Consider the following 23,776-nt stretch of genomic DNA (forward strand, 5'->3'; position numbering starts at 1 on the left):
ACCCCTCCCCAGGCCTCACCTCCATCCCTCCTGGGGCCAGGATGGTCCCTTTCTGAGGCTGGGCCCCACCAGCCTCTGATGAAGGGCAGGCCACAGGCTGGTGGCTCCGCCTTCGCAGGCTGTGCTGGTCTGTGCGGTTCCCCCCCCCCCCCCCATGTCTCTGGAGAAACTGGAGGGTCTGGCAGCTCGAGTCCCACATCCCCGAGCCCAGACCACCGCAGTCCCCACCAGCCCCGACTTCTCACACTGGCCTGCTTCCCTCCCTGGCCCTGCCTTCACAGCCCACATGCACCTGAGCCTGCACCCCTAAGACCGAGGCAGGTGATGAATGGGGAGCAGGAGGGGATGAGGTGACACTGTGGGGCCCAGAGTAGGTAGGACTGTGCCCCTGGGAGTCAGGCCCCAGCCACCCGGGCATGCAAAGGACCCAAGCCCGGCATCGAGTCAGGCCACAGGCCCAGGTCGGGTCTGGAGGAGGCAGGTGGGGCCTGTGCCCAATGGGCCACGTGTCCCCGTGAGCCGTGGGGCTGTCTGCATGGCTAGACACGTGTGGCATTGATGACACCACTCCCAGGCTCCCAGCCCCTGCGGAGGGGACAGCCTGTGGAGCCATATTTGTGATCATAACAACAAAACGAATGAAGCCACCAAACACTGAGCCCCTCCCGGGCGGTGCTCTGCGGGCGTCGCCGCTGAAGGTGCACATCGTGCTGGACGGGGGCCTCGTTCAGAGGCGCCCTCCCCCCAGCACGCCGGTGAGGGGGCCGTGGCCCCGGCTGGCCGGCCCGGAGCAAGTCCAGCCCCCACCACCTCTGCGGTGCTGGCCCTGCCGCCCCCAGTCCTGGCCAGGCCTCTGGCCGCCAGCCTCCCCCAAGGCCAGGATCGGCAGTGTCAGTCCAGGATGGAATGTGGCCCGGGAGGCACTGCCAGGGTGGCAGGGGTGGGGCGTGGGGGAGGGCAGAGGTCGGCTGTGCTTTCCCGTCTGTCCACGCAGGAAATCCCACGCGAGGATTGGTTTTCTGAACCTGGCTGGAGAACCTGGACAGAACCTGGCTGGAGAACCTAGCAAGAGAAGATGGACACAGAACCTGGCTGGAGATCCTAACCAGAACTTCGCTGGAGATCCAGACCAGAACGTGGCTAGAGATCCTGGCTAGGCTGCCGATCAACTGAACACTGTCTCCGTGTCCTTCCTTCTTCGCCGACTCCGTCCACACCTACGGGGAACCCCTGGACCCGATGGGGCTGGACCCCGGCAAATGGCGCCCGAACAGGGACCCCTAGGTAAGTGCCCCACTCTCGGGATGGATAGGACTCCACCATAGGAAGAGGGTGGATAGTCTTCGCCGACTCCGTCCACACCTTTGGGAACCCCTGGAAAGGATTCCCCTAGGTAAGCCCCCCCCTTGAAAACCTCCACACTCGGGATGGATAGGACTCCACCAGGGTGCTACAGACCCCCCTATAGAGGATAAGTAGGGTAAGAAGGTGGATAGTACAGAACTTAGATTGAGAAGATGTGCCATACTGAGTCCAAAGAAAGAAGACTTTGTATTGATCTTTAGATTAAGAAGATGTGCCATACTGAGTCTAAAGAAATAAGACTCTGTATTGATCTTTTAACACATATGCTTGCTAGCAGAGGAATTAAGGTTACTCCCAGTCAGACAGAATGTTTTATACAAGAAGTATGTCCATGCTTTTCTGAGGAAGGAAAGGTAAATGTAAAGGCATGGGAGGAAGTAGGCCCAAGGAGCCTTATCCTTAACCCCACTGCAGCCTTTCCACCCCGGGAAAGTGCAGGATTGGCAAGCTCTCCCTGGGGTGATAGATCAAGACTCAGGTAATAGTGGAAAGCGCCAATCCTACTCTTAAAATGGATACAAGAGAGCATTTCGGGTTTTTCTTTTTAATGCTGCTTTTAAAAAATAAAAAAGGGGGAATTTGCCGGGAGCCGGTCCATGCTTGCTGTTTCAAGGGACCTGGCATATATAGCATACTGTTCTTAATATGTTGGCTCACCTTCTTGGCACTATGTGTTTTAACCAAGGTCTCTGAGAAAGGTTGTTTTCCCAGGTAGGGATTTTCCCCTGAAGTTAGGGAGGGAATAAAACCTCTTAACTAGTGCCAGGTGGGTAATTAATCACTTTAACTATGAACAATCGTGCTTAAGCTACATAATCTTTACTCCCTGGAATGGAGATAAGAAACGCCCTAACCTTTGTAATAGAGATTGATAGGATTGAATCAACTGGTATAAATACAGATGTAATAAGACAGCAAGAGACAGAACTTAGAATACGGAACCAAGAGAGACGGAACCTAGGCACAGAACCTACACAGAACATTCTCTAGAGACAGAAGAACTTCGCTGGAGAGAACATGGCAAAAGATCCTGGACTGAACCTGACTACAGAAATTGGCAAGAGAACCTGACTAGAACCTGGTGACTGAACCTGGCTGGAGAACCTGGACAGAACCTGGCTGGAGAACCTGGCAAGAGAAGATGGACACAGAACCTGGCTGGAGATCCTAACCAGAACTTCGCTGGAGATCCAGACCAGAACTTGGCTGGAGATCCTGGCTAGAGATCCTGGCGAGGCTGCTGATCAACTGAACGCTATCTCCGTGTCATTCCTTCTTCGCCAACTCTGTCCACACCTTTGGGGACCCCTGGACCTGCTGGGGTTGGACCCCGGCAGTTTTCCTCCGACTGATGCTCCCCGCGGCTGTTTGTCCCCAGACACAGGCCGTCCGTCCACGGGAGCAGCCGTGCGGTTTGCCCGCAGTCAGGCGAAGGGGCGATGGAGCGGAACCGCAGCCCTCGAGCCGTGCCCTGGGCCGCACCTCCTGTGGTTTGGGGGCAGGAGCTTCTTTGGTTCACCCCCCGCCCCCCCCCGAGGTCACCGCTTCCTGATTCCCACAGGCCCGTGTGGCCCACCGTGTCCCGCTGCACAGCGTCAGAGCCCAGACAGGCCTAGCGCCCTCAGGCCCCTACTCCCCTCTCCTCTCCCAGCCACACTGTGCGGCTTCTCCCGTCCCCAGTGCCAGCACCCCTGGGCCCCAGCTCTCCACCGGGACCTGCTGCCGCTCCCTCCCCGGCCACCCTGCCTCTGCCCCGCTCCCCTCCCCCGGCTGCAGAGCTGATCACGCCCACCTCCTAACACCCCCTGGCACCCCTGTTGCTATGACCCCATGCTGAGCTCCTGCTGTGTTGCCTTCCACTTTTCTTTGAGATGCTGTTAATACAGTTCAAATTTTTTTTAGTATTTTTGGCTCAAAATATAATATTGTGATTGGAAACAAACAAACAAACAAAAGCCCTCCTGTCAATGGATCCGTGGCCCTAGGTGAGGCCACACTCCTTGTTATGATCCACAAGGTCCCCACACCCTGACTGCAGATGACCCCTCAGCGGCAGACCTCGTGGCCCAAGCTCCAAGCAGCCTGTCCTGTCAAAGAGCCTCTCAGCATTGCCCTCAACCCCAGGGCCTTTGCACATGCTGTGACTCTGCCCACACCCCTTGCCGCCTCCTTCCTTATCCTCTGTCCCTGCTGCCATGGCCCTTCCGCTGAGAGGCCTGCCCTCCCCTCCAGCCTAAGGCAGGCCTCTCCTTGGTTCACCTCCGCAGCTTCTCACAGTCTGAAGTGACGTTTTTGTTGTCGGAATGAACTTGGCAGCCCCAGATGCTTCTTTCCACCCTCACATCCTCCTAAGCAAGGGGTCAGCCCTCCGGCAGCAGCGGCTCTTCCCAGGGGATGGGCCTCCCAGCATGCCTGTCCTCGGGCCTGGCTGCCGCTGACGAATGCCCATGAATCAAGTTGACGTTTCCATTACCGAAGGCCGGGCGGCTGGCTTCGGTGGGGGTGGCGGGATGACTGCTCATCACAGCCACCAGCCGCGGAGGGACATAGTTGGGTACCGCCTGAGACTGGGCCTGCTCATCAGCCCTCTGCCCGGGGACACCGGTGTGATGTGGGCAAATGAGGGGGCAGAGCCCCATTTCAGGCACCGGGTCAGCGCAGACACACGTGCACCCAAGCATATGGGTCCAACGGGCACACAGCGTGAGGAGTGCCAAGGACACACGTTAGCACACGTGTACACGCGGAGCGGCATCCTGCGCTCAGATGTGTCCAGGCTGGCGTGTGCGCTCAAGCCCAGGGCATGTGACCACAGGGACACTGGGTGCAAGTCCCCAGAGCAGAACATGAGAACCACTCTGGGCTGTGGATCAGGCCAACGCAAAGGGGGTCAAGACGAAAGACGCGCACACAAAGCCAGCACCATTCAGCCACTCAGGGGCCAGAACACGTCCACGGCACGGGACTGAGCGGGGGAGCTGCAGGGGCTGGAGGAGGGGCCTTCGCTTCCCCAGGCAGGCTCTCCGTGCTCACCCAGGCGTCCCCGCCTTCAAACCAGCTGCTTCTCCCTCCTCCCAGGTCCGGGAGTGGCACGTGCTCCCTGCATGAAGGAGCCCCCAGTCACCCTCCGTGGGGACCCACTGGGGCCACTCGCCAGCCTGCCTGGAAGCGCTTCCTTCCATCTCACCAGCGGCCTCCTTGCTGCAGGCTCTGTACGACCGGTTATCACACCCTGCCCGCGGGTGCCCAGCAACGACAAAAGGACTTGAAGCCCGAGGGTGGCGCAGTGGCCCTTGGGGGAGCCGTCCGCATGTCATAGTCGCGTACACTTGCACAATTATTTATTTAATGAGATTTTTCTTTAAGCCGACTCTTTCTGTTTACTCAAATGCCTATTTTGGTTTCATCCTAAGCAGTAATATCTGTGAACTCAGGCACGGATGTGCCCGTTACACATTTTTTCCTAAGACACATTTACATAAACACAACTATTAAAATAGATTAAAATTTTACCCATGTGCCACCTAAGAGCATGTCCTGGACCTCTGAGGTCCACTTGCCATGTTCAGAAGGACCTCGGGGAGCACAGAGCTCCGGATACCAGGGGCGGGCCAGTTCCTGGGGGGGGGGCGGCCGCCCAGCCCCAAATCTGCAGCCACTGGGTTCCTTTTGCCCAGAGGCCAAAGCCTGGACGCCTGTCCTGACAGTCAAGGCCTTTGTAATTGGGCCTCATCTCTCTCCAGACCCATCTCTTGCCCCACATAGTAGGTTCAATATGCTGAGCAAATGAAAGATGGGCTAATGAAGCACTCACTCGATTAATCAATGCAGGAATGAATGAATGAATGAGCAGAACCTCGGCCGGGAGCCCCAGGCACCCAAGACTTTCCCTTCCTCAGTCTCCCCCAAACCTGTTGCTTGCCCCTCCTCACTAGCTCCTGAACCTGCCCTCTGTCCTGTCCCCTCAAGTGTGGTCAGGGGAGGAGGACGCCGGGGCTCCCCTTCTGTTCTCTGTCCACGGCTTCGACGGCCTTCCCAGAAGCGCAGTTGGGTGCTTCCCGCCGGCCAGGAGAGTCTAAGCTTCCCAAGGGGCTTCGGCCCCGCTGGCCTGGCCCCATCTGCCTCCACCACCTGCGTCCTCACCACCTCGCTGCCCTCCTTTCTCGCCACACCTGCCACTTAGTTCCTACAACGTTCCCGACGGTCTGCCCTCTACACTCGTGTCTACCTGACACCTGACAACTTTATGCTTTAGCTTAAGTGTCATTGTCCCAGAGGCGCCTCTTCTCGCCACTACCCCCAGCCCAGCAGGTGCTGCCCTGGGCTCCCCCCCGCCCCCCCCATGGCGGTGGGAGCAGACACCAACAATGCACTTGCACTGTGCCGGCTCCGTCCTAACCGCTTCACGGCCATCAGCTCATTTAACCCCCGGGACAGCTTGAAGAGGTAGTTGTAAGGATCAGCTATGTGCCCACGGGGATGAGGCACAAGAGAAGTCAGGCCAGTTGCCCAAGGTCTCAAGTGAAGGGGCTGGAGTCTGAACCCACGCTGCCTGGCCCAGAGCTGGGCACCACAGCACTTCACACACTGAACTATAATCGTCTGTTAGTTATCTGTCCTGCCCATCTGTGAGTTCTGCGAAGACAGACACCCTCTCTGGATGGTTCTCTATCCTACCTCAAGTGCCTACCACAGTACTTGGCCCCTAATAGGGGAACAATGGATTATATCACTGGACAGATGAATATATGGATGGTTGGTTGAGTAATGAGGATGGGTGATGTATGAAAGAATGATGTATGGATGTCTGATGCAGGGAACTATGACAACTGATAGATAGATGGATGATGGATGATAGATGATGGATGATAGATGATGGATGGAAGATGATGGATGGTGAATGGGTGATGGGTAAATGGATGGATGATGGACAATGGATAATGGATGATGAATGGATGATGGATGGATAATGAGTGATGAATGGATGATGGATGATGGATGGATAAATGATGGATGGATGGATGGGTGATGGATAATGGATGGATGATGGATGATGGATGGATAATGGATGGATGGATGGATGGGTGATGGATAATGGATGGATGATGGATGATGGACGGATAAGTGATGGATGGGTGGATGATGGATAGATGGATGGATGGATAGATGGATGGATGGATGATGGATGGATAAATGATGGATATATGCATGGATGATGGATGGATGGATGATGGATGATGGATAGATAAATGATGGATAGATGGATGGATGATGGATGGGTGATGGATGGGTGATGGGTAAATGGATGGATGAATGATTAAATGGGTGATGAGTTTATGGACAAGTGAAGAAGAGCATTGTCTGCTTGGTAGAAAGTTCTAGAAATCCTCAGGGAAGGGACGAGGTCTCTTGGAGTCAGGAGTCCTGGTTCAAGCCCCAACTCTGCCATTTGCTAGCTTTGTGATCTTGGGTCTAGTGTCTTCATCTCTGTGACCCTAAGGCCTCCTGTCTTTATGGTAAACATCTGTTTCCCCAGGCATCTAAGCCCTGGAACTGATGTAAAGGTGGCTCTAAACATAAGGGAGAGTCCCCATGGGGGTCAGAGATGCTGAGGATCTGGGTGTGAGGCCCTTTCCCTGGCCCATCCCACATTTCCCATCTGCCTGACGCCCCCACCCTACCCACCCTCTGGAATCCAAGGCCGCCTGCAGCCTGACCCGACCCCCAGACCCAGCGAGGCTCTAGGCTCCCTCACTCCCACCCCGTGTCGGACCCTGGCTGCAGCACACTCAGGCTGCCCACCTCAGGCTCCTCGGGGAGCTGAGAGGATGGAGCCATGAAGGGGCAGCCCGGAGAGCAACTGGCCTCCACACACAGCAAGAAAACAGGTTCAACAAGCATTTATTCAGCCCCTGCTGTGTGCCTGCTGTGTGCCCCCTGCAGTGCCATGCCCTGCCCCCTGAAAGGTTATGTGCCACTGGACACCTCCTGAACTTCCTAGCTGGCTCGGGGGACCCCAGGCTTCCAATGGCCGATGTCCGGTTTTTCCTGGCCTCCCAGCTGTACCCAGCAGGGCTGTGCATGTGGCAAGAGTGCGAAGTTGCTGTCCCGAAGTTGCTCTGTGCAGCCCTGTGTACTCCACAGGCCCGCAGGCCCCTCTGCTCGGGCCTGAGACCCGGGCAGTGATGGGCAGGGCCGGCCGGTGTCTCCCGTGCAGGCTGGCTGGGTTCAGAGCGCACAGGCCAGGTTTCGGTGGCGCCAGACGCGCGGCCTGGTGGCAGAGCTGGTGCTGACGGAGGCGGGGTCTGGGGCCGGCTGGTCTCGGTCACACCCAGTGCCCCAGGACCCAGCACTGGCGGCTCAGCTCCCCGGCCTCGTGTGCAGAGCTCCGCGGCCAGGAATCGCCCAGGTGTGGCTGGTGTCCTGCTGAGAGATGGGGGGAGGGGGGGTCAGGCCAACAGTGCTTCCTCCCCCTGTGCCCCTCCTGCCCACTGCCCACCAGCTCACCACCCACCCACCCACACACCCACTGGCCTCCCACCTCCCCTCCAACACTCCCCAACCCGGCTGTCCGCCCACAGGCAGCTCCCACCCACTGTCCCACTCACCAGCTCACCCTCCACCCACCTGCATACCCACCTCTCCACGCCCCTACCCACCATCCACACACCAGTCCACCAACACATAGACATACACCTGCCAGTACCACAGCCACCAATGTATCCACCATCCCACTCACACACTCCTCCCACCCACACTCACCCACAGCCCTGAAACCCACTCAGCACCTCCGCCCACCAACACACCACACACCACCACCCCGATTACACACCCACCCCGATGACACACCCACCCCGATGACACACCCACCCCGATGACACACCCACCCGCCCTGCTTCCCACATACACCTCTACCCACAGCCCCAAACAACCACACGTTCACCCGCCCATCCACCCTCCAGCTCGCCTACTCCCAATCTGCTGACACACCCGCTAACCCACCAAGTCCCCAAACCCCATCCTCCTGCCCCCAACTCACCAACATACCCACCAACAGCCCACCCACCAGCAGCCCTCACACCCCCTGCCCGCACATTCACCCTCCCCTGCACCAGGCCGTCCCCCACCCACTCTCCATCTCTGCTTTCCTTTCACCCACCCTCAGACCCACCAATCGCTCCCCTGCCCACCATTTACCCACCACCCATCCCAGCCACAACCACCTCTCCCTACCCACCCGCCCACTTGACTGAGCTGCCCTGTGTCCCGCGTGTGCCGGGGAGCTTGGGAGGGTGAGGACGAGTGGCACCCGGGCCCAGCTGACTCTGAGCAGCTCTGGGCCAGGGTACCGGGCGGGGCTCGCCCCTCAGCAGGAGGGCGGGGAGCTGACGGACACAGGCGCAGCCTGTCTTCCCTGAGCCTCAGGAGCTCGCTCCGTGCAAGTGCCTTCCTGGCGTCTCTCTAACAGGCCAGACCCTCTCCCTCTCTGCACTGTGGCTAAAGGCCTACCATGTCCTGTACCTGCCGTGACCCAAACCCTCAAGGACCAGCTCACGCCTGCCCCCCTGCGGGAGCCCGCAGCACCCTCTCCCAGCCCGCAGCACCCTCTCCCAGCCCGCGGGGTCTCCTCCAGCTCCAACACCCCCCCCGCCCCCCGCCGAGTGGCTCTCCTTAGCCAGGTGCCCAGGAGAGCTATGCTCAGCCCAGGGAGGCTGCTCCCGGGTGGACGGGGGTGAAGAAGGAGGCGCCCTGTGGGACACCCACGCCTGGGAGGCAGCCCCACCATTGCACAGACGAGGAAACAGACTCAGCAGACACGCGGCCGCCTCAGGTAGGGTCCCAGCTGGCGTGGAGCTGGGGTGGGTAAATCTCCTGACCGCAGACTTTCACGTTAAAGACATTCGTTCCGTGTTTTTTCCTGCGCTGAGGGGTACGCAGACCTTCTTGTCATCCCTCAGGTCAGTCGGAGCCCTGACAGCAAACCCCTGGACGTGGGCATCCCTGCGGAAGCCGGCCCTGCCTGCACACCTCCAGGGACGGGCCGCTCACCCCTCCTCCGCCCAAAGCAGCTCTGAGGAAGGGAGGTTTCCCTGGGACAGAGGCTGAAGGGACAGGCGGGAAGGCCGATGCCGTGCCAAGGACGCGGCGGGTCCCCCTCTCGCTTTCTTTCTGTTTTTAATATTCTTTGGTGCTGTTTGGTGCCCTGCTCATGCCACGCTAAGGGTGGGAAACACTTGGCAAACGTGCTGGGAGCGCTCGGCCTCAGGAAGAACACTTGTTCTGGCCCCGTCACCGGGACAGTTGTGTTCTCTGGACGCGCTTGCGGCCAAGGTATACGAATTTGAGATTTTTTTTAAAAAAAATCTAAAAGCAAATATTTGGTGCAAAGGAAGGTTTGCTTATTTATCTAAATGAGTGTTTAAAAGCGATCGTAGTTGTTCTCACGTTGCTAACAGGCATAACCCTGGAGGGTTCCTTGGAACAGAGAAAAGGTCAACAATAAGTGAAATAAAATCATCAACCCTGGCCGGTGGCTCAGTGGTTAGAGCGTCTCCCGCCCCCACTGAAGGGTCACAGGTTCGATCCCCGGGCAAGGGCACGTACCTGGGTTGCAGGTTCATCTTTGGCCCCAGGCTGGGCATGTGCAGGAGGCAACGAATTGATGTGTCTCTCACATCGATGTTGCTCTATCTCTCTCCCCCTCCCTCCCACTCTCTCTAAAAATTAAATTAAATTTTAAAAAGTAAAGAAAGGCCATGATCCCTGTCCTTCCTTGAGTTAAAATCAAGCTTCTTGTCCCCTGGATCCAGAGGCCAAGTCCCTAAGGACCGGGCCCTCCTCCCCTTCCAGCCTCCCAGCAAGACTTGGGGCTCAGAGCCACGTGCTGGGGGCTGGGCCTTCTGTCTCAGCAGCCCCGAGAGCCCCACTGCCCACCAGCACTCCCCTCACTCCCTCCTCACAGGCCTGGCACTTTGGGGCCAGTCACCAGCCAAAAAACAAAGCAAAACAAAACAAAACAGCCCTTGCACCGCAGATTGAGGAATCCTACGTCAAAATGCCGCCCGCCAGGCGATGCCGTGAGCGGGCAGAGGCCGGAGCGGCCATTCCTCAGCTCCGGGCAGAGGTCTGCGGGGACTGCGAGCTCTCGCCTTCCAACAAACTGAACGACTTTCATAATAAAGTCTCAGATGAAAATGATCACAACTAAGATTTCAAAAAATTTAAACCGTCTGTGGGCCAAGCCGAGTTCTGAGGCCAGACTCCACCCAGGAGGCCGTGTCCGCCCGTTTCCCGCCTGCGCCCTGCCCCGCGCGTCCGTCTGTGGCTCCGCACGCCCTGGCCTCTCCGCTGGGTGATCTCCCGGCTGCCTCTGCGGTCCAGGCCCCACTGCTCTTTGAAACGCCCCTCCCTGTGTCCCCCCCACACTGCGGATCCCTCGCCCCCTGAGCTTGTCACTGTGTTGTGGTGTTTCCCCAACTCACCTGGGGGTTCGATGCAGGCAGAGACGAGGCAGCTCCCTCCTGGGGCCCTCACCACCCCCTCCCCCCCCAAACACACACACACCTGGCCAGGCACGGAGCGAGTCCTGAGCCGGCTTTACAACAAAGAAACCGTGCAGGAGGGGGATGGAGTGGCCCTGACCAGGCGGAGGCGGGTCGGGGGGCGGGGGGAGGTGGGATGGAGGGGCTTCACCTGCCCTTCCCAGCCTGGGTCTGTTCACCGTGAGAGGCTCTCTGCTCAGCCTCTCCTCCTTGGGGAAGGGGTCTGACAGTCAGCGGTTCAAACCCAAGCTCCCCCGCTTACAGGCTGCGTGACCTTTGCGTTGAGCTGCGTGACTTCTGACACGTAACGGCACCGCTCTGAGAGCGCACGTGGATGCGAACTAGAAAGCAGCCGGAGGCCCCCTGCAGAGGAACCGGCCATGATCCGATCTCGGGTCGATGTGAACATAAGACGCCAGAACCATGGGAAGTGCTGGTGCAGCTGCCTCTCGTCACAGATGGGACCCGGCCCCCGGGTGGGAGGCGATTTGCCCAGGGCCCCACTCAGAGGGCTGGTGGCAAGGACTGTGTTTCAAACCCCCTGGAAACTCCCCGCCCTCGCAGGGTCCTTGGCACGTGGCAGGCTCTCCGATGCGAGTTCTCTTCCCTTTTTAATCCAAATATCAGAACGTGACCATATTTCGCATCCGTCTCTTCCAGTCTTACCGGGAAAAGCACTGACTTGACTCTCTCCAAGGCACCAAGATCCGGGGTCAGCCCTGAGCTCCGCTGAACTGAGTGAGATCACACCTGCAATGGGCTCATTCCGTGGGGAGGCCCTTGGAAACCAAGAATGCCGGTGCCCGTGCTCCCCGGGGTGCAGTGCAGGTGGGGAAGGGGCTCTTGGAGGGGAGGGCGCTTGCCCACGGTGCGCTGAAGGTGGTGGAGGAGTTAGTGAGGGCGGGGAGGCTTCAGGCTGGGCAGGCGGCTGGTACTGGCGCTCCGACCCCACTGCAGCCCAGCCTGGCACCAAGAGCGGCTCCCTGTTAAAGGGCATGCCTTCCGGAGGCTCCACTGTCCAAGGTGCTGAAGGCCCAGCCAGCGCCTGCAGTTTGGCTGCCCAACCTCGAACCCCGGCCTCTAAAAAGAGATGCCACGTGGGGAGAAATGAATCGAGGTGAGCACCAAGGGGCCTGGCTTTGAGGAGCCCTCAGCCAGTGACACCACCACCCCTCCTGCATTGCCTGAACTGCCACAACCCTGGCAAGGCACCCGAGAGCTCTGCAAGGTGAGCTGCTCTGTGAAGCCGCACCCTGAGGAGCCCAGGGACCCCATCACATCTGGTAGGATGCTACTTTCCCTCCCAGTTTCCATCCTAGGCCATAGCAGCACGAGGACACAGACAGCTCTGCTTTTACCCGTCACCGCGTCCCAGGTCCCAGCACCGAGTGCAACCCCAGCACCGAGTGCACCCCCGGGCCAGTGCTGATGGTGGCGTCTGCTGAGTTAATGAAGTCTGGAGGACTTGGGAAGGAGAGCAGGCTTGTGTGGGACCCACATGGAGGGGAAGTTGGGTTTACTGGTCCACCATACGGGCATATTGTCCAGGAGATTTAATGGGGACCCCCATCCTTCCTTCATCGGAGTCCGTCTCCTCAGACCCATGTTTCTGGGCTAAAACATTCTTTTTGTCTCTTTTTCACCCTTGAAATCAGACTCAGTCACCTAACCCGCCACCTGTCCTCAGAGCCACTGATTCTTTCATTCCCTTATTAAACACTAGAGGCCCGGTGCACAAAAATTTGTGCACTCCGGGGTAGGGGGTCCCTCAGCCCGGCCTGTGCCCTCTCGCAGCCTGGGACCCCTCTGGGGTGACCACTTGCTGGCTTAGGCCTGCTCCCTGGGGGATTGGGCCTAAGATGGCAATCAGACATCCCTCTGGCAGCCTGGCAGCCCGGCAGCCCTTGGGAGATGTCCACTTGCCAGCAGGGAGTAGACCTAAGCTGCAGTTGGACATCCTTAGCGCTGCTGAGGAGGCAGGAGAGGCTCTCACCACCACCGCTGTACTGGCAGCCATCAGCCTGGCTTGTGGCTGAGCAGAGCTCCCCCCTGTGAGAGCGCACTGACCACCAGAGGGCAGTTCCTGCATTGAGCATCTGCCCCCTGGTGGTCAGTGTGTGTCATAGTGACCAGTCATTCCCAGTCTTTCTGCTGTTAGGGTCAGTTTGCATATTACCCTTTTACTATACAGGATAGAGGCCTGGTGCACGGGTGGGGACCGGCTGGTTTGCCCTGAAGGGTGTCCCAGATCAGGGTGGGGGTCCCGCTTGGGTGTCTGGCCAGCCTGGATGAGGGAGGGGATGATGGCTGTTTTCAGCTGGTCACACCCCCTTCAGGGTGGAGGTCCCCACTGGGGTGCCTGGCCAGCCTGGGCGAGGGACTGAGGGCCATTTTCAGGCTGGTGGGCGACTGAAGCTCCCAGCCTCTTTTTTTTTATTTTATTCTGGGATTTATTTACCTTCTATAGCTGTCACTGGAGCTGAGAGCCTGCTCCAGCTCTGAGGCCCGGCTCCAGCCCTGAGGCTGTTGCCGGCTGAAAGCAGGTATCTGGGTTTGTTTAGCTTCTATAATTGAAACTCTGTTGCCATCACTGGCGCTCTAAGCTCTGAGGCCCCAGCTGGCTGAAAGCAGGTATCTGGGGTTTGTTTAGCTTCTATAATTGCAACATTGTTGCTTAGACTGGAGCTCAGAGCTGGGCCGCGGCAGGCTGGGAACCTTGGCTTCCTCCATCACTGGAGCAAGCAAGCCTCATTTCACTTCAGCTGCATGGCTGCCGGCCTCCATCTTTGTTGGCAGTTAATTTGCATATCCTGCTGATTAGCCAATGGGAAGCGTAGCAGAGGTATGGTTAATTACCATGTTTGTCTATTATTAGATAGGATTTGCTGAGCACCTACTGTGTGTCAGCTCCATATTGGGTGCTGGGTCTACAGACATGAGTGAGACACAGACCTACCCCCTTCCCTCCTCTGCCCCCCCCCCCCCCCCGCCAGGTCCATGGCCTGGTGAGGGAGACGGACGCACACGAGGAGACGATAAGGGCGAACACGCCTTCAGCTCTCACCATGTCACATCCTGGAGCCACTCCCTGTGCGTCACTGGCTCAGTTACTCCTCGGATGTGAGTTAGATGTCATTACTATGCCCATTTTATGGATGAGAAAACCGAGGCCCAAATAGGTTGTCACTCGTCAAAGGTCTCACTGCTGGGATTTGAACCCAGGCGATCTCACTCCAAAGCCTGGACCACTGAGTTATGCCTCATAGATGTGAGTGCCTGGCCAGGAGAATGCAGAGGTGAAGGTGACCGCGGCTGCCAGGGCTGGGGAGGGGCTGGCGGCTGATCCCAGACATCTGAGCCAGACTTTGAAAGCACCTGTGGAGCGCAGATCCCACTGGCTTGTTTTGTTGTTGTTTTTGCCAAATGGAGGAAGGGAGCAGGTGTCCTCGGGCAGAAGGAACAGGGTGTGAAATAGGCCCTTGGCAGGTAAATGAGGTTTTGAGGAGGTGTGAGAACTGGGCAGTGCTGGTGGCGAGGGAAAGCAGGCAGGTCTGGGAAGCTGGCGGCGGGGTGAGGAGTGCAGGCTGCAGGGGTAAGGACTCAGCCGGCTTCCTGGGGGATAAGACCCCTCCCATCCCTGGGGATTCTGCTGGATCCTCAGATTTCAAGCTGGACTCCGGGCCTGCCCCAAAGCAGAGCACGGACACCGCCAGCACCAGCGAGGCCAGTATTTTAGCAACGGCCCCAAGTGCTTCTTGGGGTCAGGAGTGGTTGCAGGAACCAGGCATGAACAGTGGCGGCTCCCTGTGGAGTCGGCCAGGAAAAGGGCCTTGTTTCTGGGAAGCCACGGATCACCCCTGTAACCGGACCTGCCCGGCAGAGCCACACTGCCTGAGGCTAAGGCAGTCAGTCCGTCCAGGAAGGCACTGGCCGCAGATTACGTGCTCACTGGGGCTGCCGTGAACGTGGCAGCGAGGCCCCCGCCCAGGGACGCCTCCATTCTAGTGGAGACAAGTTCCCGAAGCCGCCTCAGCGTGGTGAGTGACTGAGGAAAGAGGAAGCCAGGATGGGCTGGTGAGGGAGGTCTCGGTGGGGACGTGCCCAAGGGGCTGGCCCGGCGCCCGCCACCACCTGGCGCCACCACAGGAGGGTGTGGAGCTGGGGGTGAGGCAGGCATGGTCAGGTGTGTCCTAGGAGGAAGATTGCAGGGCGTTGGCCCTAGAAGCAGCCATTTCCATCCAGAAGCCGCTGTATAGCCCAAGCCAGGGACAACGCAGACTTGGAGGGGCAGGTGTGGGCCTCGGCGGGGGCTGCCTGGGGCTTGGTCTGCGGGCCAGCAGAAGCGGCACCACTGGGGACGGGTTAGAAAGGTGAACCCCAGGCCCCGCCCAGCCCTCCTGAGCCCCACATCCAGGATGGGCCCGGCAATAGCATTTTAAGGAGGAGTCCCTCCCCCGCCCTCGCCTCCCGGTGATTCTGATGCTGACACTGGCTTGGACCTCTCCACCCCGATGCCAGGCATTGCCAAGCTGCAAGCCTGTCTGTGTGCCCAACAAGTTGGCACCGATGCGAATTTCAGAAACAGTGTCTGTTTCCGTTTTAATAAAGGAGCAGGCCTCCGCGGGACGCCATCAGATCTGGTCTTGATCTAATAAAAATGCCAAGCGGCTCTGGGTCCAGAAAAGTATTCCTTGCAATTCCCTCTGCTGTTTCGGGGGCAGCGGCGGCCGGGACTCGTCTAGACACAGTTCCCAGAAGCCACCTCTGTCGCCAGCGAGCGACGGCCTCACCGGGCTCAGCCTCGCAGACACACCTGGCAAAATCGAAAGCTTGTCTCGGGCATTGAACTTGACAGCTGCAATCAGTTGCAAGCCCCAGTGGCCCCTGAAAGGCAGACGCAGACACCTGGCCCAGAAGGCAGCAGCCTCTCCATCAAATGTCACCTCTGATGTGCTTCTGAGCGGGCTGGTGGCACCGCAAAGCCCAAAGGCAGGTTTCAGAAGCAAACGCTTTCCTCAGGAAAAAAAAAAAAAAAAAAAACCATGGCAGAATCCAGATCACAGTAGCCTAAGAAACAGTAAGAAACTTAAGGTAACCAAACGGTTATGCCACTGCTCATGTCAAGGTGGCTGCCGGAGTGGGAGAGAGGGGAGGGAACTGGAGGTCAGAGCCAGCCACTGAGTCCCTACTGTGTGCCACGCACTGTTCTCGGCTCTCGGGGTGCAGACATGAACAAAGCAAGACAGGGTGCCTATTCTCACGGAACCTTGTGGGGAGAGACAACAGAACCAAACTCAAGCATGTCACTGTGAAAGGTCCACGGGGCAGACACTATGATGAACGGAAAACAAGGTGATGGTGGGCAGCTGGGGCGCTTCCCTGAGCAAGTGGCCTGCCTGCTGGCCAAGACTAAAGATGAGACGAAGCCAGCCATGCAGGGCGTTAGAGGGAGAGCATTCCAGGCAGAGAGGACAGCAGACGCAAAGGGCCTGTGAAGGCAATGTTTTGTCTGTTCAGGAGAGGCCCGGGTGAGAGGACTGCGGTCGAGGGTTCAGGGCACCAGGCCCCCAGGGTGAGGGAGACTCTACAGCAAGCTGAGCTGTGCCCCCAGGGGCCTGAAGATCTCCCCAAGTCCCTTTGCCTTTCAGCACCTTAGTGTTCACGTGCACCATAGCCGTCCTCCCTTCCCAGGCTGCCGCCGCGTGCTGCTGCGAAGGGCTCAGCCGAGACCTACACACAGCACGTGTGTAATAACTCGGGCTCCCGGCACCCTCCTCCCAGTCCCTGGTGCCCAAAAGTCAGCCCACCGCCAAAGCCGAGCAGCTGCCGGGTGCAGAGATATTGCAAAACCTGCCCAGGCGTCCCCAAAGTATTTTCTTGGCCAAAAAACTAGCAGCGAAGAGGCTGCTTTCTGGAGACGGCGCCGTTCCCCGGACGGTCTGATCGGGCTGCTTTCCCAGCCCGCGAGCTCTGTGAGGACCAAGTCCACGTGGCTGCACCCTGTAACCTCATAGGCTGCCCCTGGCAGGCGGGGTGTCCCAGCACGGGGACCCGCTGACTGACATGTGGAAGCTCACCCCGGTGGCCCCGGGTATGGCCTGTGGAGCCAGACAGGCTCGATGCAAACCCAGCCCTGCCGTCTCCGGGCACGGCATCCCTTCCCTGGGCCTCGCTGTTCCTGTCTGTAAAATGGGGCCGTGTTTAGGATTAATGAGTGGATGCACGTGATGTCCTCAGCAGGTGCACAGGCTGAGGTACAGCATCAGACCTGGGGGGCCTGACTGTTCTTGCTGGTCACTGTCATCAAGGCCAGGTGTCCTCACCATGGCTGTGCCATTCCAGCAGGTTGGACCACCCCCGACGAAGTCCCCTGCCCCGGCCCTCCCTCTCCTGCACCTGCCCTCACCCCGTGGTCAGCATCTGGAGTGAAGATTTGTTCACGAAGTGAATGAATAAATGACTTTCCTGTGGCCACAGAAGCAGCCCCTTTAGGATAATTAAAGTGACCGCACGCGGGCATTCCAGCCACTTTCGGGCCGACTCCTCCCTCAGCTCCGACAGCAGATGGTCTTTTATGTTTACATTGATTGATGTCAGAGAGGATGGGAGAGGGAGAGAGAAACATCGATGATGAGAGAGAACCACTGATCAGCTGCCTCCTGCACCCCGCCCACTGGGGATCGAGCTCGCAACCCGGGCCTATGCCCTTGACCGGAATCAAACCTGGGACCCTTCAGTCCACAGGCCGATGCTCTGTCCACTGAGCCAAACCAGCTCGTCTTCATTCTTTGGGAGCCTTGGGGGAGGGGCAGCTGCCTTCCCAGCTTCTCCTTGGGCCCCAGGGAGTTAGGACCTCGTTGCCTCACTGCCTCTCCCCACCCTGCACCCCTTTCTCCTCAAAGGGTCCCAGCAGCCCCTTGCTGTCCACTATCTCCATTCCCAGCCTGCCCGCCCTCAGACTGGACGTGGGTGTAGCCATGGTGCCCACAAACCTGTCCTCCCCACGGCACCGAGGGACACACTGCTGGCGTCCCGCACAGGCTCCCACCGCCCCCAGGGACTCACCGTCCACCCGCAGCCTCAGACTACGACCCAGGACGTGCTGTCACATCTGGGGGACGACCGGACACGCTGGCTGCCCAAGTCCCCAGTGGGGACAGTGCTGGCCGGCTGGACAATGTGCTTTCACCGCCACCGGCCTTGCCCTGCTGCGTCCCTGCGCCTGCTCCTACTTGGGTTTTCTGAGGTCACCAAGTAAACTGCTTGCTGTCCAATCCTTATTCGACAACAAACTACCACAACCCAATCCACGGGACCCAAACTACGACACCCACAATTCTTCCAGCAAAGAACCCCCCACTTGGATCTCCGTCCCATCCCGGCCATGCCGTCTCTCCGGGAATGAGAGCGACACCCGCTAAGCTGTTGCCGCCCCGTGTCCAGCTCCCCTCCCTCCTTTCCCGCCTGCAGGTGGAGGGAGGGACGGATATGGACAGGGACACGGATAAATACACTGATGAGTATGCCGGCGTGGGCAAACATAGGTCCACGGTTGGGGTCCCCATGGCACCCCCTCTTCCCATGCTGCCCCCTCCCTCCAGCCCCGCCGCCCACTCCCACCGCCTCCCGCCACACCACGCTGGCTCCCAGGCCTGGCTGCTCCCGCCCCAGGCTGTGCCCCTACGGCCCCTCTGCCTGGCCCTTTATTTGACCGACTCCTTCTCATCCTTCCCGTCCAGCTCCTCAGAGACGAGGCTCTAAAGGAGCCGCCGTCTGCTTCCTCTTCACCATCGCACATTGCGCTCTAGCCCCTGAGATGGTCTTGTTTGTTTCTGGGTTCACTTCTGCTTGCTCCTCGCCCTACACTGCCAGCCATAGGCAGGGCCTTGCCCGCCCTTGCTCCCTCAGTCTGTGCCTGCCTTGCTCCCGAGGTCTGTGCCGCCCTGCTCCCGAGGTCTGTGCCCGCCCTGCTCCCGAGGTCTGTGCCCCCCTTGCTCCCTCAGTCTGTGCCCGCCCTGCTCCCTCAGTCTGTGCCCCCCTTGCTCCCAAGGTCTGTGCCCGTCCTGCTCCCTCAGTCTGTGCCTGCCTTGCTCCCGAGGTCTGTACCCGCCCTGCTCCCGAGGTCTGTGCCCGTCCTGCTCCCTCAGTCTGTGCCTGCCTTGCTCCCAAGGTCTGTGCCGCCCTGCTCCCTCAGTCTGTGCCCGCCCTGCTCCCGAGGTCTGTGCCCCCCTTGCTCCCTCAGTCTGTGCCCGCCCTGCTCCCGAGGTCTGTGCCCCCCTTGCTCCCTCAGTCTGTGCCCGCCCTGCTCCCGAGGTCTGTGCCCGCCTGGCTCCCGCGGCCGGTCCAGCACCAGCACGGGGCCAGCTCAGAGCAGACACGGGGAGCACTTGCGGAAGGAATGCAGGATGGAATCTGGGCAGGCTGCTGACCCAGCCAATGCAGCCGATGCTTCCTCACGTCAGGAGGTGAGCCGGGCACCAGGTGGGGAGGCTGTGGGGCCTGGGCTGGGGCTGCAGGGCTTCCGCGTCCCCAGACCCTGGGTGTCCTCATTCTTAACTCCAGGGCCCACTGCTAGGGCCGGACTGGCTCCCTTTGGCCTTCCCTCTTCCCAGCTCCCCAGCTGCCCCCCTCCAAGCCCCAGCTTCTGTCCACAGGGTGTCCTGCCCACCCTGCAGGGCCCTGGGAGGCTCGGCCCAGCGGGGAGCCAAGGGCACTGTGCCGTGTGCCAGGCTCTCCCTCTGTCCCTGCCACATGCTTCCTGGGCTCTCTGCTGGCTTATCTCTGAGGCGGGTGCTCCCAGCTGCCTCCACACCCTGGTGCGCGGCCCCTTCTCCCAGGAAGCCCTCCGCCCTTGCACAGGCACCTGCCACTGACCATGGGTGTGAGCCAGGGTCCACCCAGGAGCCACCTCCTGTTCCTCGGGCAGGTTGTCTTCCTGGGCCGGTGGCTTCTGCAGGAGCCCCTTTCCTCCGAGAGAAGCGGGGCGCTCTCCTCTCCGGCAGAGCCCCCCCCCCCCCCCCGCCTCTCTCCAGGCACAGCCATTCTCACTCCACTGCTAGGATCACAGGAATTGGAGGCAGACAGGCCTGAGTTTAAATCGTCACTTAGTCTGGGTCTCCCCAGAAGCAGACTGAGGTAGGAATTCAAGAGTAGGGGCGATCTTGAGGTGCAAAGCACACGCCTCATGGCGACCCCACCCTGGGGGCGAGGGAGCTGCCCGCCCTCTGTGGGTGCAGGTGGGGGAGGCCCCAGGCACCGAGACCTGGACTCCGGCAGTCGGCGGACACTGAGCTTCCTGAAAGCTCCCACGTGGGCCGGGCACTGACCGCGCCTGCTCTGACTGCCCTGCCACGGACTCACTGAGCTGTGTGACCTGAGGCAAGTGACTCCACCTCTCTGAGCCTCACTGTCCTCATCTGCGAAATGCGGAGCGTGCGTGCTGTAGGGGCTGGGGGTCAGCAAGAATCGGAGGTCAGGCGTGAGAAGCCCTTCAGGTGGGCAGGTGGGCAGGGAGCGCATGGAGGGCATCAGAGGGCAGGTGGGCAGGGAGCGCATGGAGGGCATCAGAGGCTCAGCGGAGATTCTGCCCCTTTGACTCCAATCTCACATCGGCTCTTCCCTTTCCTGCCTGGAGCGGGTCCTGCTCTCTTTTTCCCTCCCCTCTGCTTCCTGGCGCAGACATGTCCTTTCCAAACGGGTGCCCTGGATTCTGTCTAGGTGCCCCCCACGGCGGGCACACGGGGCTGCCAGGAGCACCCGCAGCTCAGACAAGTCCTGTCCACCTCACCTCCCGGACCTGGCCAGTGCCCCACAGTGCTGGTCTCCCTGGGGGCCGATGGCTGGCCCAGGCCGGGACTTAAGCTGCAGTGTGCCCGCCTGCCTTCAGCTCTCCAGTCTCCCTCTGGCTGGCTTAGCATTCCCACCCCGCTGTGAGGGCCGCGGCCGCTGCATGCAGAGGACTTGCTCCGCTCAGACACCAGCCTCAGGTTCCCCATCTGTAGAGCGTGCTGGTGGGAGAACGCAGGGTCAGGGAGAGGTTGGCCCGGCTCGTCTCCCGGGTTCTTCCTCCGGAGACGGCCCAGAATCGGCACAGCCCCCGGGAAGAGGCCACTTACGGGTGGGGTATCTCTCGTGGCGGCAATCTAAGCGAAGGTCGTCCTCCTCGTCGTCGTGCCGGTGCCCCTTCTCGAACCTGGAGAAAAGGAAGCGAAGGCCTGAGTGAGGAGGAGCACAGCAGCCTCGCACCCGCCCGGGGGCCCTGCCACCGCCCTGCGAGCAGCCAGTCCGCTTTACTGAGGAGGAAATGGAGGCCCCGAAGGTGACCTGACTGACGAGGTGCGACAGCTGAGGAGTCAGAGGCGGGACCAGGATGCTAACCCATGTGCTCGCAAAAGGGTGCCCCGTTACCTGCAGACGGCAAGTGACAATCGAATAAGCATGGTCTGGTTTGTTTAAAACGGGGGTCCTCAAACTACAGCCCGCGGGCCACATGCGGCCCCCCGAAAACATTTATCCGGCCCGCCGGGTGTTTTGGCCGCCGCTGTGTGCACAGGAATTTGTTCATAGTTTTTTTTTAAACTATAGTCCGGCCCTCCAACGGTCTGAGGGACAGTGAACTGGCCCCCTGTTTAAAAAGTTTGAGGACCCCTGGTAAAACATGCTGCACTGATCTGCAAAAACAATTTGGCTGGCTCTGGCCGTTTGCTCAGTGGTTAGAGCACTGGCCCTTGGACCGAAGGGTCGCAGGTTCAATTCCCAGTCAAGGGCACGTACCTGGGTTGCAGGTTCAATCTGCAGCCCCAGTTGGGTGCATGCGGGAGGCAACCAATCAACGTGCCTCTCTCACGTCAATGTTTCTCTCTCTCTCTCTCCCCCCTCCCTTCCTCACTTCTACTCTCTCTAAAAAGCAACCAGAAAAAATATCCTTAGGTGAGGATTAACAACAAAATTTATTGAGCTGACTGTGTGCCTAAAGCCTGACGGTGATGAAGCCTAGATAATGAGATGATATGGGTTAAATCCTGAGCTTCCTTTTTCAACTTCCCTCTCTTTTCTGGTCTGGGGCAATGGACTGATTACTGTGTCGCTGCCTAACTACATGAAAGCACTTCCTAAAGCCATGTCCACATCCACACAGCCCGGCTTCTCCCGCCTCAGTGCTGCTCCCGCAACAGCTGGGAGAGTCTCCCACACATGGCCTCCTCCTCCTCTGGCAGCGCAAGGTCACGGGGTTCCAGAGGGGCCGCCTGAGCCCGTGTGGCAGGGGCTGCAAGCCCGGCGCACAGCTGACAGGGTCAGGGTGGGGGGGGGCGGCGGCTCCAGGCCGAGACCCTCACCCCCCCATCACGATGACCGAACCGAGAGTGGGCAGGGCCATAGGCCCACACTGCACTCACCCATTCGTAACCCACATGAACCACAGAGCTCCACGTGGCCCAGCCCAAATGTGCGCCCCCTTAGCGACACGCAGCCCGGCCCCCTGAAGACTCCGTGGCAATCTCTGTGTCTCCTAAGAGCACCGAGAGCACCCCGCTCCACCGCTGGCCCAGTCCTGCTGTCTTCCCCGCCCCTGCCTGTCAGTCCCGTACAGCTGCCCCCAACCGCCCTCCCCACGGCTCCCTTCCAGGGCCTCCCCACACTCTCTCCCGTGCCCACGGTGCCTCCCCTCCCCTCCACCTCTCACCTTCCCACCCACCCCTTTGCTCTGCGCCAAGAGTCTCCATCCTCTCCAAGCAAATCCCCGCTCACCGCCCCCACCATTTGCTGCTTTTTCCTTTCGCCTCTTGTTCCTGCACAGCCCCTCCCAGAGGCTGGAGGAGACCCCGGGAAGGTGGAGTAACAAGTGAGCAAAGCCAGGAGTGGCCTTATTAAGTGGTCCTCAACCTTCCTAATGCCGCGACCCTTTCATACAGCTCCTCATGTTGTGGTGACCCCCAACCATAAAATTATTTTCGTTGCTACTTCATCACTGTAATGTTGCTACTGTTATGAATCGTCATGTAAATATCTGATTTGCTATATGTGTTTTCCGATGGTCGCGACCCACAGGTTGAGAACCGCTGCCGGAGAGGGGAGGTTGGTGACCTGGTCCCCAGAGACTGCCCAGCGCTCACACAGGCACTTCCCGGCCCTGCCCCGGGGGCTGTGACCAGATGGGGACAGATACGCCCTCCTCTCGGTCTCCGTCCTCGAGAGTGTCCCGTCCAGCGGGGAGACGAGCTGGTGCTCCAGCTAGAAAATGACAGGCGTGGGCCAGAGGCCACGGAGGCCCGCACTGTCCGCACGAAGGGCCGGCCTGGCTGCAGGGAGCGAGCTCGGGGCACAGCTCCGGGGTACAGGCCTCTGCGGCCGGGAGGCCGGGGGCGGCACGGAGGCCGGGGGCGGGCGCTGCGGAAGGTCACTGTCAGGGAGGACGTCCCCTTTTCTATCTTTCACTGAAACATCTTTGCTACTTTCCCGATAGCACAGATTTGTTAAAAAAAAAAAAACCCCAAAACCTCCAACCGCATCAAGAGAGCAGAGTCCTGTAATTACACCTCCGTGTAGCAGTGCTTCTCGGAATTAATACTTATATTAATAGCCTCAAATTAAACACACCTTTTTTTGTAACCTGATTTTTTTTTTAAACTTACCCATGAGTTTCCAACCTCTTCCTATATCAGTACATGTAAATCTCACTCATCTCTTTCCTGATAGTTGTTTGTGAAGACAATAATATTCAATACCTATCGATGAACGTTTAGGTGTTTCCGCTCTTCTGAGCCGTGCTGCCTGTGCACCCCGCAGGGTGCTGAGTCCCGTCCGCAGAGGTGCTCGGCTGGGGGGCCACCAGTCAGGGGGCTGTGCTGCACCCCAGCAGCTCGACAGGT

The 23,776-nt window shown here is 59.3% G+C and overlaps 1 protein-coding gene across 4 annotated transcripts in view; it reads right to left on the reverse strand.

Annotated features, from left to right (window-relative positions):
- Positions 1-7,249: 7,249 nt before the first annotated feature.
- The window catches only part of GSG1L (GSG1 like), a 191,451-nt gene continuing 174,924 nt past the window's right edge, over positions 7,250-23,776 (reverse strand). For 2 of the 4 annotated variants that reach the window (XM_036303184.1, XM_036303186.1), the window contains 2 exons: positions 21,023-21,099; positions 7,250-7,791 (listed from right to left, as the gene is read on the reverse strand). In XM_036303184.1, the coding sequence (XP_036159077.1) occupies positions 7,691-7,791; positions 21,023-21,099 (178 nt within the window). In that variant the 3' untranslated portion in view covers positions 7,250-7,690. The remainder of the gene's footprint in view (positions 7,792-21,022; positions 21,100-23,776) is intronic. The other 2 variants (XM_036303185.1, XM_036303187.1) reach the window with 2 other exon arrangements.

The sequence above is a fragment of the Myotis myotis genome, unplaced genomic scaffold (genome assembly GCF_014108235.1).
Source record: "Myotis myotis isolate mMyoMyo1 unplaced genomic scaffold, mMyoMyo1.p scaffold_m19_p_35, whole genome shotgun sequence".
NCBI lineage: Eukaryota > Metazoa > Chordata > Mammalia > Chiroptera > Vespertilionidae > Myotis > Myotis myotis.